Below are 16,668 nucleotides of genomic sequence, written 5' to 3'. Positions count from 1 at the left end.
CAGGTCACACACACACACACACACACACACACACACACACACACACACACACACACACACACACATTTTACCATTGTACAGGGTGTCCAGAAAGTCTGGGAACACTTTCAATTATTTATTGCACAAGTACTAAACATTGTACAGATGCCATACATATTGCATTTTGAACTGAAACTCTGAAAGTTTTTTTAGAAACATTCGATATGCAAACCATGAGTGACCCGGCAGATGTCAACTTGGTAATTGAATTCTTGCCATATCCATCTCAGCATGACATTGTCGAATGGCAGTCGCTTCCCATATTCTCTCCCGGAGCTGTGCTACATCATGTGGTAGAGGCGGTACATACAGATCTTTAATGTGTCCCCACAGAAAAAAAAAGGTTGCACGAAGTGAGATCTGGTGATCGGGGAGGCGTACACAGAAAGCTCGCTCTGCACCTGAACTCACCATGTTTGCGACTAGCACTGACTATCAGCAAATTACCAAACTACACTGTGGCGGTATACGTGAAGGAAAAGAAAAATAAAAGTTTCTCTTCAAAATGACGTGTATGACATCTGTACAATGTTTGGTTCTTATGCAGTAAATAATTGAAATTGTTCCCGGACTTTATGTACACCCCGTATATTACCTGGTGCCAAGTGTGAAAGTAATTATATTTACGAAACTTTGAAGTGAACTTGTAAGTGATGAGTAGCAGATGATTTTCTTCATAAGAGAACATTTAGAATTTTGTAACTGCATCACTTTGCCGTTTGCTAGCATATAAAAGACAAATACATAACAGTTTTAATGTGTTTATGTTACAGTTAAGTCACCGCTGCAACGTAGCAACTCACATGCAATGCATCAAGTTTCACACTTAAAATGTAATATAACCCACTTTACAATGGGATTTGTTTACCGAAACACATTGTGCATATGACAAATGAAATAAATCTGGTGAATAGCGCTGCAGTGTGTGACAAGTACTGGATAAAAAATATGAAAAGCAACATAGAAAACACTACCTGTTTATGCAATATACTATGATTGTATGCAGTTGGTTTCTAAATTTTTCATTATGTGGCATGGCAATGCACAGAAAATCAATTACTGCTATTTAATACAAAAAAAAAAAAAAAAAAAAAAAAAAAAAAAAAAAAAAAAAAAAAAAAAAGGTACCCTTATAACAAAAAATGGATATTCTATGTGTCCATGTATGACTTTGGTAATTCCAATGTGACATTTAAGGTTTAGTAGCAACAGTGAACAGCAGACTTGAGACAGCACTTCTATTCACCACTAAATGAGTGCAGATAAGCTCATAGTCTTTTGTGTGTGCGCACAAAAAACGCATATTCTCTAAATTAGTGCACTAAATCTGAGGTCTGCTTTGCCTTTTATTTTCAAAATTGACAAAAGTCTCAAATCTGAAATATAAATAACTTACCTGGTAAATATTTCTCACATAAAGTCCTCATGCATGGTACATCTTCTTTCGAGAATTGGTATTTTGTGATTTTGCAGCATATCTAATGAAATATTGGCTTTTGCAAAAACTTGAACATTACTTTTCCTGAAACTGTGTTTGTATTGTTTCTGTCATTAAGCACAATGTAAGCTTTCAACAATGGGTAACTGATTCTTCAAGCATAATTCATGGTGAAATAGTTCACCGGTGAACAGCCAGATGTGAATGTGCAATGGGCACAGTATTTTGACAATCAGCCTAATTGCCATCGTTGGGTGTGCTGATAGTGAACTGACTGCTTAGGGACTGGTGCGGTGCTCTTCCACATCATGTTGACACATTGCTCTAGCCACAGTTCGTGACCAAGGATGCATCCTGGTGGAATCTCTGCTGTTGCTCCACTTTCCACCAAAATCAGTTCATTGTGAGATATCTCCTTCGTCTTCTTAATCAGTGGGTTCTCAGCTCTTACTAAAGACTGGTCAGCAGTTCCCATACCCAATCTCAATAATCCTTTAATGACACAGTTCCATAAGTTAGAAGTCTGTGTAGTATGATGATCATAATACATTCCATACGATTCCGATAGGCAATGTTCTGCAACTGCTGACTTGTTATGCTGCTGCAATGTGGTGTTCTATTAGTGTTCTCATCAACCATGTTCAGCAGTATGCATCATCTTACCTATGTACACTGATCAGCCAGAACATTATGACCGCCGACCTACTGTTGATATAAACTCATCCAGGCGATAGCAGCATCACCTGGCGCAGAATGACTGCTAGTCAGACACTTGCACGGTACAAATATTGTCAGTGATCGTACTGTCTATGTGTAGAATGGGAATGCACGCGATCTATCCAAGTTATATCCAGGGCAGATTGTGATGGCCTGGAGGCTTGGTACAAGCATTTTGAAAACTGCACGACTTGTTGAATGTTCGAGGACTGCTGTGGTAAGTTTCTTAAACACGTGGCAAAACCAAGGTGAAAACACGTCCAGGCGTCATAGGGTTTGGCGGCCACCCATCATTACAGATGTCAGACTTCGTAGGCTGGGCATACTGGTTGGTTAGTTTGGGGGTGGGACAGTAGTGCCACAGGGAAGTGTGATAGGACCGCTCTTATTTTCTATATGCATAAATGATTTGGCAGACGAGGTGAGCATCAGTCTGCTGTTTGCTGATGACACTGTGGAGTATGGGAAGGTGTCATTGTTGAGTAATTGTAGGAGGATATAAGATGAGAAAATTTATAGTTGGTGTGATGAATGGCAGCTAGTTCCAAATGTAGGAAAATGTAAGTTAATGTAGATGAGTAAGAGAAACACTCCCGTATTGTTCAGATACAGCATTAGCACTGTGCTGCTAACATGGTCACTTCAATTAAATATTTATCTGTAATGTTGCAAAGTGATATGAGATGGAATGCGGACATAAGGACTGCAGTAGAAGGCAATGGTTGATTATGATTTATTAGAAGAATTTTAGGAAAGTGTGGTTCATCTGTAAAGAAGACTGCATATAGAACAGAAGTATGACCCATACTTGGGTACTACTTGAATCTTTGGGATGCCCATTAGGTCAGATTAAAGGAAGGCATCAAAGCAATTCAGACCAGGATGCTAGATTTGTTACTGGTAGGTTCGATCAGCATGTGAATATCACAGAGAGTCCCTGGTGGGAAGACTATTTTCTTTTCACAGAATACTATCAAGAAAATGTAGAGAATCAGCATTTGGAACTGACTGCAGATTGATTCTACTGCCGCTGACGCACATTTCGTATAAGGACCATAAAGATCAGGTAAGAGAAATTAGGGCTCGTTCAGAGGCTTATAGATAGTCGTTTTTCCCTCATCACATTTAATAGTGGAACAGCTAAGGAAATGACCAGTAGCTACTCACCATATGGAGTAGGTATGTAGATGTACATCCATATTTGCATATTTGGTACCACTACACAATGCAGATAGAACCAACAAGATAGTAGAAGCAGAACTGAACTATATGCATGCATTCCAGGAAGACTTCTGGTTGGGTAGCTGACTGGAATAGGTGAATCGATAGAAATCGAATGATGTTGACATGCAGTGATTGCTTGCTAGTCGCTAACAATAACATTATGTTTAAGGCCTCGCTAAAAATAACATTATGTTTAACGCCAGTAACATTATGTTTAAGGCCACTATCTCTACAAAACCAAAGGCAAAAGGGTGAATTAATGATAGCTGAAATGTTGAGTGTAATTGAGTTTGAAATCAACTTATTTGATGATGTATTTGATACGTTTAATTGTGTTGTCTTATGGCTGAACAGTAGCAACTGCAAATTGATAGGCCATACTGGTCAACATGTTACAATTTTTATCAGTTTTCAGTTACTCCCATCCTGTTCACTTAGATACATTTTTTTACAAAGTAGCATTTATTAGGTAGTTTGCATTTTAAGCTGGAATTTGCACAGATATTAGCATTTATCACAAATGTGAATTTTTCAGGTCCATAGTTAAAGCATATTGATGTACCAGTTAAGACATTATTTGAGCATGTGAATGTATGTTTAACTTTCTTTCTTTATTACAGACATTATTATTTAATTTGTGTAATATATCCTGTGTCTACCGTAACTCGTTCTGTTTTTTTGAAAGTAAAACTAATGGTAACCCAAAGGTTGGTATGAATATTACTATTCGGGAGGATGACGGATCAATCCCGCGTCCGGCCATCCTGATTTAGGTTTTCCGTGATTTCGCTAAATCACTCCAGGCCAATGCCGGGATAGTTTCTCTGAAAGGGCACGGCCGACTTCCTTCCCCATCCTTCCCTAATTTGGTGAGACCGATGACCACGCTGTCTGGTCTCCTTCCCCAAAACAACCAACCAATGAATATTACAGCGCTTTGCTATCCATTATGATTCATTAGAGATTGTCTCCCTATTACATTTTCTACGAACAGTACTTGGTGATATGAAAAGTACAGTTGAATTTTGGTAACAACAAACCAGACTTAGTATTGTTTTCGGGAATAAGAAGTACAGAGCTTTAAAAAAGGGAATGTTTGAATGGGAAAAACAAATTTAACCGTAATATTCTTGAAATATGTGATGTGATTTATCTGTGATGTTGCATTTTTCAGTATTTATTTAAACTATACTCGTAATAGAATTTGTTCTGAACTTGGAATTTGTATTTTCTACAGAGGGAGGTCTGGACATATTGGCAATGTGAGCGATCGCCAAGGACAGTCCTGACCAGTGATGGCCCAAAAAATATTACAACAGAGTCGGGAAGCTGAGTCTGCACTAGCTGATGCCTTGGTAAGTGTCCCATTGTTATTTTGAGTGTATTGTGTCACTATTTTTTTCTTTTTTTGTGTGTACACCTGTGTAACATAAATATATGTGCTAAGTCTGACAGTAGTTCATAGACATGTAACTCTTTCTTTAGATTACATTTATAGAAATGGAGAAGGGCCAGAACATTCAGATGACTACTTGTGATCTGAATACTATGTTTACTTGTCGGTATAAAAATTTCCTTTTTGAAACATGCTGAGTAAAAATCAAAGCATAATTTTGCATGAATATTTTTTTATAAGCCTTAAGGCTACATATATTTTTTTGGCAACACATGTAACTACAAGGAAACTGAACATACAGTTTTCAGCATTATGAAAACTGGCATGAAATACACAGAAATAAAAGCAATTCATTCTCTTCGGTTTCACTCTTACTGTTCGTATTCTTGTAAGTCACAAATTTACAAAAAAATTATTTTTGAAATTGACATTTTGCAGGTAAGGTAACTTAGTATTATTGTTTTACCAAATTTCTAGAATAACTAATGAAAATGTAGAGGTAACAACTCGCCAAATAGTAGAAGCGTTAATTGTCTTTCATGCATTCTAAGAGTGTTACAGTAGAACCCTCATATATCTTAACTCATCACACACTATGACAGTTATATGTCATGTTGCATATCTTCAGGGAGAAGGAAGGTCAAAAGTGAAAGATTGAGACATGCAGTAGTACGGAAAAATGTATATAGGAGGTGCTGGCAGATACAAAGTTTGACAGTTAGTCCTCTAAAGCAGTGAACATAGTGGTGAACCTGAGAAGTTAGAGAACATTACTAAACTGGAGAAAAGAGAGAATTTTTTTTGTGTGTGTGGAGTTCTAAAATAAATGTGACTGGAAAACACTCTGAGAATGTAATGTTGATGAGACTAAAATTATATAAATAATTTGACAGGGTCCAGAAGAATAGAGGCCAGAGCGATGTAGTGAGAATGTCATGTTGATGACTAAACTAAATGATTTGACAGGGTCCAGGAAAATGGAGGTCAGAGAAATGTGGTGAGAGCTGTGCAGTTGAAATGGGAAATAACAAATATAATGTTGTTCAGATAGTTAAGGGTAAAGGAAAACCTAATTTTGAAGGGGACTGGAATTTGACAGTAGTAAAGAGTAGAGAAGGGGAAAAAAAAAAAGATGAATATGTACTGGGAAAAGGAATGAAAGAGTAAGGCACCTGGTAAAATTTTGGACAGAGCATAATTTAATCATTCTTAACACTTGGTTTAAGAATCTTAAGGTTCAAACGTAGTATGTGTTCCAAAATCCTACTGCAAATCAACATTAGTGATATGGGTCTGTAATTCACTGGATTACTCATACTCTTACTCCAGTATTGGTGTGATATTTGCAACTTTCCAGTCTGTAGGTTAGGATATTTTAGCAAGTGAGTGGTTGTATATGATTGTTAAGCATGGGGCTATTATATCAGCATACTCTAATTGGTATATAGTCTGGACTGGAGGACTTTATTAAGTGATTTAGCTTTTTTTGCTACACTGATGATATCGACATCTAAGTTACTCATGTTGGCAGGAGCTCTTGATTCGAATTCTGGAAAACTTATGTTATCTTCTTTGGTAAAGGAATTTCAGAAAACTGTATTTTAACTCCATCTTACTGGCACTGTCATTGACAACATGACCTTCACTATCATGCATTGAAGGTGTTGATAGTGTCTTGCCGCTGGTGTACCTCCAGTATGACCAGAGTCTCTCTGGATTTTCTACCACATGTCAAAACAGAGTTTTGTTGTGAAAACTATTAAAATCACCTTGCATTGAAGCTCACCCTAAATTTAAAGCTTCTGTAAAACATCACCAACCTTGGAGATTTTGCATTCTTTTAAATTTGGGATGCTTTTTTGTTGCTTGTGCAACAGTGTTGTGACCTGTTTTGTGTATTATTGGAATTTATTTCCATCTGCTATTAATTTGTATGGTGTAAATCTCTCTGTTGCTTTGATACTATTCCTTCGAATATAAGCTACATGTGGTCTACACTTTCATAGTTAGTTCATCGGGAATGGAGGCTGTCCCTTAGGAAAGCGTTGGGGCGAATTTTATCTGCTTTTTTAAATAGGTATATTTTGTGTTTATTCTTGTTAGGTTTGGGTGTTGCGGTATTCAGTCTCGCTACAACGACCTTGCATTCACTGTACCCTGAATTCATCACAATGCTCCCAGTTTGATCAGGGTTATTTGTTGCTAAGATGTCGAGTGTGTTTTCACCTCCATTCTCACTTTTAGTGGGCTCCTGAACTAATTGTTCAAAATAATTTTTGAACAAACAATTTAGTACAGTTTCGGCCAATGTTTTATATCTGCCACTGACTTCAAATATGTTATTTTGCCAACATATTGAGGCTAGACAGAAGTCACCAACAAGTATAATTGTATGAGTGGGGTACCTGTTCGAAAGAAGACTGCTTTGAACTGTTCAGCAGCTGTATCATCTGACTTTGGAGGTCAGTAAAGGAACCAATTATTAATTTATTCTAGTTGTTGAGTATAACCTCTACATATACTAACTCACAGGAACTATCTACTTCGTTGTTGTTGTTGTGGTCTTCAGTCCTGGTTTGATGCAGCTCTCCATGCTACTTTATCCTGTGCAAGCTTCTTCATCTCCCAGTACCTACTGCAGCCTACATCCTTCTGAATCTGCTTAGTGTATTCATCTCTTGGTCTCCCTCTACGATTTTTACCCTCCACGCTGCCCTCCCATTACTAAATTGGTGATCCCTTGATGCCTCAGAACATGTCCTACCAGCCGATCCCTTCTTCTGGTCAAGTTGTGCCACAAACTCCTCTTCTCCCCAATTCTATTCAGTACCTCCTCATTAGTTATGTGATCTACCCATCTAATCTTCAGCATTCTTCTGTAGCACCACATTTTGAAAGCTTCTATTCTCTTCTTGCCCAAACTTCGTTAGACTACTTCTAACAGTAACGACATGCCACCACCAACTGTATTTAAATGTATCCTCTCTGAACAACGTCAGGTCCTTTGTAATAATTTTGGCTAAATTTTTCTGTTGTTTACCTAGAACGAATTGTGCTTCAGTGCTTTCTAGCCCCTGGTTCTTTTGTTCTTTCCCAACACAACTACGACAATTTACTAATATAATACCTACGGTTCCTATGTCAACCCTTGTTCTGTGCCTGGCCATCACTCTTCAAAATTGAAACTTATTTTGTCTTTCCCTGAGGCCCTCTAACCTAAAAAATCACCCAGTCCCATCCACATGCGTGCACCCCCCCTCCTCCCCACTCAACACTTTCTGTGTTCAGTGGATCTCTGACCTGCCCACCACCCTGTGGCGCAACTCGAGGATCCTCCAGTCTACACGGTTACAGAACTGTTGGAGCCTCTGATTCAGACCCTTCACTCAGCTCTGTATCAAAGGTCTATAATTGAAGGTCCACAGTCAACCCTGTAGATGCTACAAATGGTGATCTCTGCCATCATCTTGCAAGCAAGACCGGCAGTCTGTACCAGTTCTTCTAGCCACCTGAAACCAGAGAGAATCTCTTCTGATCCAAAGCAACATACATTGTTGGTACGTACATGAGCCACCACCTACATCCTGTACTTTTTGTGGCATTCAGAAGGACCCATGCCATCTCTTGGGTGACTCCGCCAAGTATGCACACAGAGTGCACACTGGATTTCTTCCCATCCTTGGTAGCCATGTCCCTAATGGGTGCCATTACATGCCTAACATTAGAGCTTCCAATGGCTGTTGATCCTACCCTCTGCAACCTTGCAGGTTGAGAGGCTTCCTCTAGAACAGGGGAAGCAACTAAGTGTGGCTCAGGATGTGTATCAGCCGTAGATAGTGCCGTGATCCTGTTCGCCAGACAAAGCAGAGAGGTATTTTGATCAGTCTCCCCTCCCATCTCAGAAAGTGTTTCATGGCCTGTCACACCTTGGGATGACCTCCCTTCAGCCACTGGTGAGGCGTCAACCTCAGTGTGGGCAATAACACAGCAATCAACAGTAGTGGACCAGTCGAGGGACACATGGAATGTGCTCGTCTGACCTGCTGCAAGAACACAAAGACTGCCTCATTGTCATCCTAACCAATACTTCTAAGAAATTCTCAATACAGTTAAAGTCAATAAATACTGTGTGTACCAAACTACTCTGGTCCATCGCTTTCAGTATGTCATGTGCAAAATATGTTTGTTAGTTTTACATGACCAATGGTTTTCAGAATGTACGCTGGTTGGCAGATGAAGTCATTCTCTTTGAAGTACCTCATTATGTTTAAGCTCAGACTGTCCTATAGCAGATGGATGTCAATGAAACTGAACAGTAGTTTTGTGCATCACTTCTGCCGCTCATCTTGTTGATGTGCATGACGTGTGTTCGTCATCCCCCCTCCTGCAGATTCATGATACATTATGCTTAAAAGAGGGACTGACTCAGCCACAGAATTCTTCATAGAATTTTATAAGGAATCTATTGGGTCCTGGAACTTCATTCAATAGTTAAGAAACATTTGGAAACAAGAGTTCCACATTTCTGCTTTTGGTGTACTACCCTCTATTTCAGTTCCTGTATCATCCATGAGTTCCTGGACACTAACTATGGTGCTGCTTATAACCTTTACATATGATCAGAATTGCATTGGATTTTTCAAGATTCTGTAGCGATAGTCATGGAAGTTTTCCCTCATAGGAAAACAAGGAAATGTGCTTTATTCAGCATCCGTCTGTCTGTAGCCTAACATTCTGTTTTACATCTGCTATTCAACAAATATAGATCTACATCTATGAACATAATCTGCATGATACTGTATGATGTACTTTCCATTCCACTCGCAAATAGAGCAAGGGAAAAACGACTATCTATGTGCCAAGTAGCATATGTTTCTGTAGGTTTACATAAATTGTATACCATGAAGGATCTCCTCCATCACATGCTGTTGTACTATTTGTTGCCATGAGATGTAATATACTTCCCTCATTGAGCGGGCTTCTGTAGTACTTGTTCCAAATAATTTTCAGAGAAAGCAATTAGTATTGTTTCAAAGTTTCTCTGTCATGTCAACCCCTTACAAAATTGTAATTTTCCCAACTGATTGCTGGATGATTAAAGTCTCCTGCTATGATTACTGTGTGACTGGGAAATATATGTAATACAGAGGTGAGGGGATGGTTCTGATGGGCAACTCCTAAGCTTACACTCACCCTTGAATCTGACTCTTGCCCACACCATCTTGAATGCAGCGTCAGTTTTTATCTCAGTGAAATTTCTTGTCTACTGTGATGAATACACCACATCATTTTACCACTAACCTATCCTTTCGATATACACTTTGATTTACCCTGAAACTCATACTGCTGTGCAATTACACCTGATCACTAAGATTGTAATTGTCTTTTTCTGAGGGGGGGGGGGGGGGGGGCATTTCTTCAGATCTTAGACTAAAACTTCAAGGCCTCCTATAGCTATCATTATCTTAAACTGGATCAGTAATCAAATTGAAATAATAATAATAATAATAGTAATAGTAGTTAACAATAGCTTGTGTGCACCCTGCACCCAATCAGCAACTTGTGTAGCAGCCTCTGATGTGTAGCACACCCCTTATCAATTTAGTAAAACTCTACAGTTCTCAATCTGCTGGCCCAAGTGTTGGAAGTCTCAGCCTAACTTGTTGCATAACCATTGAAATCTCTGGTTCAACCCTAGCACTCAGCTAAGAATCAGATGGCAGCAATCAGTTCTGAGGGCAGCACTGCATATTGTGAAAGTCATTGCAGTTCCATGAACAGGATGTGTCTTCTCACTTGTATCTGCTGGTCGCTAGAATAATCAAAGTACAACCTTGGAATTGACAAATAATGATAGATTCAGTATTCCCTGGAAAGGAGACAGTATCCCTAGGAGAGGATAGTGCATAAGGCACTTTGGTGAATCTTGTATGTTTCTCTCTCTCTGTCAGAAGCCAACCCAGAAAACCCCTTAAAGCAGCTTCCAGTCAATTGACAGCAGTTAGAACAATTTCCATATGTTTAGAAATATTAACTGGCTGAGCCTGGGCCTGTTAATAGCATTTACTATGGGGCTGCAGTGTCTCTCTTGCAATATTTTTTTTCTGTTTAGCAAATAAATTACTTAAAATTAGGGGTGCAGCTTCACTTTTAACTTTTGGATCTGTTGCACTTCAAAAATTAGAAGTTCTGTTTAAGAACTGAAGTGTTTTCAGCCAGTATTTGATTTGTTTTATGATGATAAAGAAATTGTAATCAAATTTTCTGATTCTTTCAAGCTGTTGGAACTTTCTGTCTCAAACTTCTGTTTTGTCAAAATTATGCTCACTAATCAACCCATATAACAAGGTTTGAAAAAAGCCGACCTTTATGACTGCTACAGGCAGTATGTACTGTTATTGAGAGGAAAACTGAATGGAATGCAATTTGATATTTATAGTAGCAGAAAAAAGTATAAACATATTCAAATTACGTAAGTACCTACACTCCAAGTAAGAAACTAAATGCTTCCGATAAAATCTGTAGAATGCACAACTGTAGCTTGCAGCTATTGATATACTATGAAATATGTTGTACACCTCACTCAAACTTCTAAAATTCCTCAAAACAGGTTCTTTAATTAAAATAGATGTAAAGTGAAATTATGAGTGTTCAAGTTAGGATGCTACTACCAAAGTTTATAGAATGCTTAAAGTGTAGTTTACAACCAATGAATTACATATTCTGATATAAACAGTTATAGTTAGTGTGGTTAAGGCATTAACACCATGTTCGGTTTGTACCTAAAATGTTAGGCTCTTGATATTCGAAGCAAACTTATCTGCCACACGTGATCTCATCACAAAGAAAAACTAGAAGTGGGTTTAAATATATTGAAGAAGATAAAGTGGTGACTGTAAATTTATTTACTGCAACAACCTAATGAGGTTTTGGAAAGAATCCACATAATGAGGAAAGAGAGAGACCTACGTCAGACAACGTGTGTGTCTGTCATCAGGGAAACCAAACCTAAATATTTTGTGACACTCCTAAAATGAGCTGTTGTCATCTTACAGCCTTGTCTAGTCTTGTGCGATTCCTTTCTCTTTACAAAAGTAAACAAAATGTTCAGCCGACATGGTTTTGACCCTCTCAAAAGTGATGGTGTTTGCTTGGATAAAAATGTCCTAGGTTAATATCTTAGGAAGGTATATTGTGATTTTTGAGAGGACCCAGTAAGGACCAGTAAAACATATGTGAAGGAGAGGACTTTATGGTTTGCTGTTAAGGTTTTGGAGAACCAGTAATTTGCATTACTTCTCAGAACATTCATTGTAATTGTTGTTTTAATTGTTGTACATTTAAGTGTTAAAATACTTTATACGGCTATTCTTACATCAGCAACTTTCTTACTTCCAAACAGACATTCGACTCAGTTGATGGAAATGAAGTTGGCAGCCAAGTACCACTCAGCCCGCAAGGCATATAGATCATTTGACAATCATTCAGATGACAGTGAGACATCCAGTGTGTGTTCAGAGCGATCTCTTGATTGCTACAGGAGGTCTGGTGATGTAAGTTTTATATTTTTCTGCTCGTCTTTCGTAGCATTTGAAGGAAAATGTCTGTTTCAATTGTCAGCTTTAAAGAATTATGAAGAGTAACCTTTTAGTAGTACCAGTATTTATAAAATATATTCAAAATATTCTGTACTTAATTATTGTATGAGAGTTCAGTGAGAGTGGGAAAAGGGAGAACAGGATGGACTAACACAGAAAAATGATCTAACGCTAGGAAGTTGTGTATCTCCATTGCTTTTCATTGTGATGTTGGATAATATATGTAATGTCACAAGTGACAATAGGGATAGGAGAGAGAATAATAACAAAATTGTTTGCTGAAAATTTAATGGTTCTGGGGACCAATTAGAAGGAATTGCAGAAGCAAGTATACCACCCATCTGCAGGAGACTGTACTTTAACTATGTAAAAACGTAGAAACTTGGGCTTATATCACTATCTATTATCATTTTTATAGTACCACTACCCTAGAGTCAGTTGCTTCACTCTGAAAGTGGCCATTTGTCTATGGGCAACCATCCTAAGTTGACTGGGGTTGCCTACACCCAAGGGTGTCAAGTTAGATTGAGTCTGTGAAATTTAAATGTATTTTATTTCAAGTATGTACACTTTGTTTTATCATGTCTTCCCCCTTTTTTTCTTTACAATAGATGTTCTGTTCTAATAATGAAATGGTGTGTAATTTGCAAACTCAAACATTATGTGATAGGTTACTTGAAGTGTACAAAAATCATTAATCTGTGACGGCTCTAAGCACTATGGGACTTACATTAATCTGTGATGAGTGTGCATGTTAAAGCTATGCAAATTTGACTGAAATTTCCTTTCATTTCATTATAATGAACAGGTTTCTTCTATTTTCTAATCAAAATCACTTGAATATTGTTCTTAAACAATAAAAATTTTGCTTATTTTGATGGTAACAGATTTTTCACTTTTCACTATAGGCCTACGTTTCATTTTTCAGAATAAATATGCTTCTTTAGGTAGTTGATAGTGACTGGGCCAAACATCTCACGAAATAAGCATCAAACGAAAAAAACTACAAAGAACGAAACTTGTCTAGCTTGAAGGGGGAAACCAGATGGCGCTATGGTTGGCCCGCTGCATGGTGCTGCCATAGGTAAAACGGATATCAACTGCATTTTTTTAAATAGGAGCCCCCATTTTTTATTACATATTCGTGTAAACGTAAAGAAATATGAATGTTTTAGTTGGACCACTTTTTTTAGCTTTGTGATAGATGGTGCTGTAATAGTCACAAACGTAAAAGTACTTGGTACCATGTAACATCCGCCAATGCGGACGGTATTTGCTTCATGATACATTACCCGTGTTATAATGGACTGTTTACCAATTGCGGAAAACGTCGATATTGTGTTGATGTATGGTTATTGTGATCAAAATGCCCAACGGGCGTGTGCTATGTATGCTGCTCGGTATCCTGGACGACATCATCGAAATGTCCTGACCGTTCGCTGGATAGTTACGTTATTTAAGGAAACAGGAAGTGTTTAGCCACATGTGAAACATCAACCACGACCTGCAACAAATGATGATGCCCAAATAGGTGTTTTAGCTGCTGTCATGGCTAATCCATACATCAGTAGCAGACAAATTGTGTGAGAATCGGGAATCTCAAAAACATTGGTGTTGAGAATGCTACATCAACATTGATTGCACCCATACCATATTTCTATACACCAGGAATTGCATGGTGATGACTTTGAACGTCGTGTACAGTTCTTCCACTGGCCACAAGAGAAATTACGGGACGATGACAGATTTTTTGCACGCGTTCTATTTAGCGACAAAGCGTCATTCACCAACAGCGGTAATGTAAACTGGCATAATATGCACTACTGAGCAACAGAAAATCCACGATGGCTATGACAAGTGGAACATCAGCGATCTTGGCGGGTTTGTGTATGGTGCGGTATTATTGGAGGAAGGATAATTGGCCCCCATTTTATCGATGGCAATCTAAATAGTGCAATGTATGCTTATTTCCTACGTAATGTTCTACCGATGTTTCTACAAGATGTTTCACTGCATGACAGATTGGCTATGTACTTCCAACATGATGGATGTCCAGCACATAGCTCATGTGCGGTTGAAGTGGTACTGAATAGCATATTTCATGACAGGTGGATTGGTCGTCGAAGCACCATACCATGGCCCGCATGTTCACCAGATCTGATGTCCCCAGATTTCTTTCTGTGGGGGAAGTTGAAGGATATTTGCTATCGTGATCCACCGACAATGCCTGACAACATGCATCAGCACATTGTCAATGCATGTGCGAACATTACGGAAGGCATACTACTCGCTGTAGAGAGGAATGTCTTTACACGTATTGCCAAATGCATTGAGGTTGACGGACATCATTTTGAACATTTATTGCATTAATGTGGTATGTACAGGTAATCACGCTGTAACAGCATGCTTTCTCAGAAATGATAAGTTCACAAAGGTACATGTATCACATTGGAACAACCGAAATAAAATGTTCAATTGTACCTATGTTCTGTATTTTAATTTAAAAAACCTACCTGTTACCAACTGTTCGTCTAAAATTGTGAGCCATATGTTTGTGACTCTTACAGCACCATCTATCACAAAGCGAAAAAAGTGGTCCAACTAAAACATTCATATTTCCTTACGTACTACACAAATATGTAATAAGAAATGGGGTTTCCTATTTAAAAAATGCAGTTTGATATCCATTTGACCTATGGCAGCGCCATCTAGCAGGCCAACCATCTGGTTTCCCCATTCAGTTTTGTTCTTTGTAGTTTTTTCATTTGACACTTATTTCGTGATATATTTGGCCCCGGTCATGATCAATGGACCACCCTGTATATCTCTAACTTCAGGAAATTCAGTTAAATTTTTGGCCATTTATATGATTTTTTTAAAAGAACCTTTAATGTTTTCAATTTTATGTTTTTTGAATATTTTTTTTCTTATTTTTTGATTATATAACCCGTATAACTTCAGAAAGTGAGTTTTTGAGCAGCTATAAAAGTTTTCAAGTGAAGTTGTTCAGTAGATTATTTGTTATAACAGTTTTTGTCACTGGAGTGCGATCCTCCCACCCACTACCTCCATGCCCCAATGTGTCAAGCATGTTGCTCCATAAAAGTGTGTCAAGTAAGGGTTACAATAATTAAATTGATTTTTTTACTTTTTTCTGTTCTTTTTATGATACAAGGTATATATATGAGTAGAAAACTGTAGACAGTAGGGTTTAATTGTGCTCTCTACAGAAATCTAATTTGTTTTTGTTTTTGGAGTAATTGGGTCGAGGTGAGCTTCGAGGTGTGATATAGATCCAGTTTTTACCACCATAAACAGTTTGTTAACATTGTAGTTTCATCATCATTTTGACACTACTTTTTTTTATTATTTTTTGTTTATAGTATCACCTTTTCGTACTCAGTGTCACGAGACACTTAACAGGGTTGTATCTTTCATCATAATACACTACCACTACACCACCAGCAGTGTCACTGCCATTAATCATTACTGTTTTGAAGGTATTTGTAATGATCAGATTTATAACATTGAACACAATTGAATTAATTTAAATTTGTTGATCATCACACTTTTGAATAGTACTTGTGGAACTGTTGTCCCAAACATTTGATGTGCTGTCATGTGAGTAGCTGACATTCCCTTTGATGGGTGTTTATGCCTGTAAAATCTCTCTTCTTACACATCAGTCTCCTCCTCTTCTCACTGTGTAACTGCTCTTCTAGGTAATAAAGACTTTTTATATTCTCCTGCCATATATTTGCTCATTATTTGCACATAATCATGTCCCCACAAATGTACTTTGTAAGTGGTTTCCCAAATATTATGTTTGAAATTTTTATATATGGTGACTCTTTTCTTGTGAACAAGTGTTTTCTGTTGCCCTACAAGTTCTTTCTCATTAACTTTGATTTTGCTTATTTCTCATTTTGATTTCGTATTAAGCATCTAGTACTGTTGTTTAGCAATCACATCCTTTGATTTCATATATTTCCTTATTTCATTGATGACTGCCTATATTTCATCAGTAATTCGTGTCTAAGCCACCTCTGCCTTTAATGTTTCTATGCTTGCCTTACCAGTCTTTATAATTCAACTAGCTGAGTACTTGGCATTGCCTGCATACCCCATCTCTCTATCCACCTAATCCTACCCCCCTCTCTGCCCATCTACTCCTTCCTCCTATCTCTGTCCATCTGCTACCCCCCCTCTTCTGTCCATCTCCCCCCCTCTTCTGTCCGTCTCCTCCCCCCCTTCTG

General features: G+C 38.1%; 1 protein-coding gene across 1 annotated transcript in view; it reads left to right on the top strand.

Annotated features, from left to right (window-relative positions):
- Positions 1-16,668, top strand: part of LOC126184406 (CLIP-associating protein 1-A-like) — a 246,603-nt gene that overhangs the window by 174,691 nt on the left and 55,244 nt on the right. Inside the window, 3 exon segments of the mRNA XM_049926790.1 lie at positions 4,656-4,773; positions 12,217-12,261; positions 12,263-12,367. Coding sequence (XP_049782747.1) covers positions 4,656-4,773; positions 12,217-12,261; positions 12,263-12,367 — 268 coding nt within the window.

The sequence above is a fragment of the Schistocerca cancellata genome, chromosome 4, assembly GCF_023864275.1.
Source record: "Schistocerca cancellata isolate TAMUIC-IGC-003103 chromosome 4, iqSchCanc2.1, whole genome shotgun sequence".
Lineage (NCBI taxonomy): Eukaryota > Metazoa > Arthropoda > Insecta > Orthoptera > Acrididae > Schistocerca > Schistocerca cancellata.
Note: the sequence above shows the minus strand (reverse complement) of the source record. Positions and strands in the feature narration are given on the sequence as shown.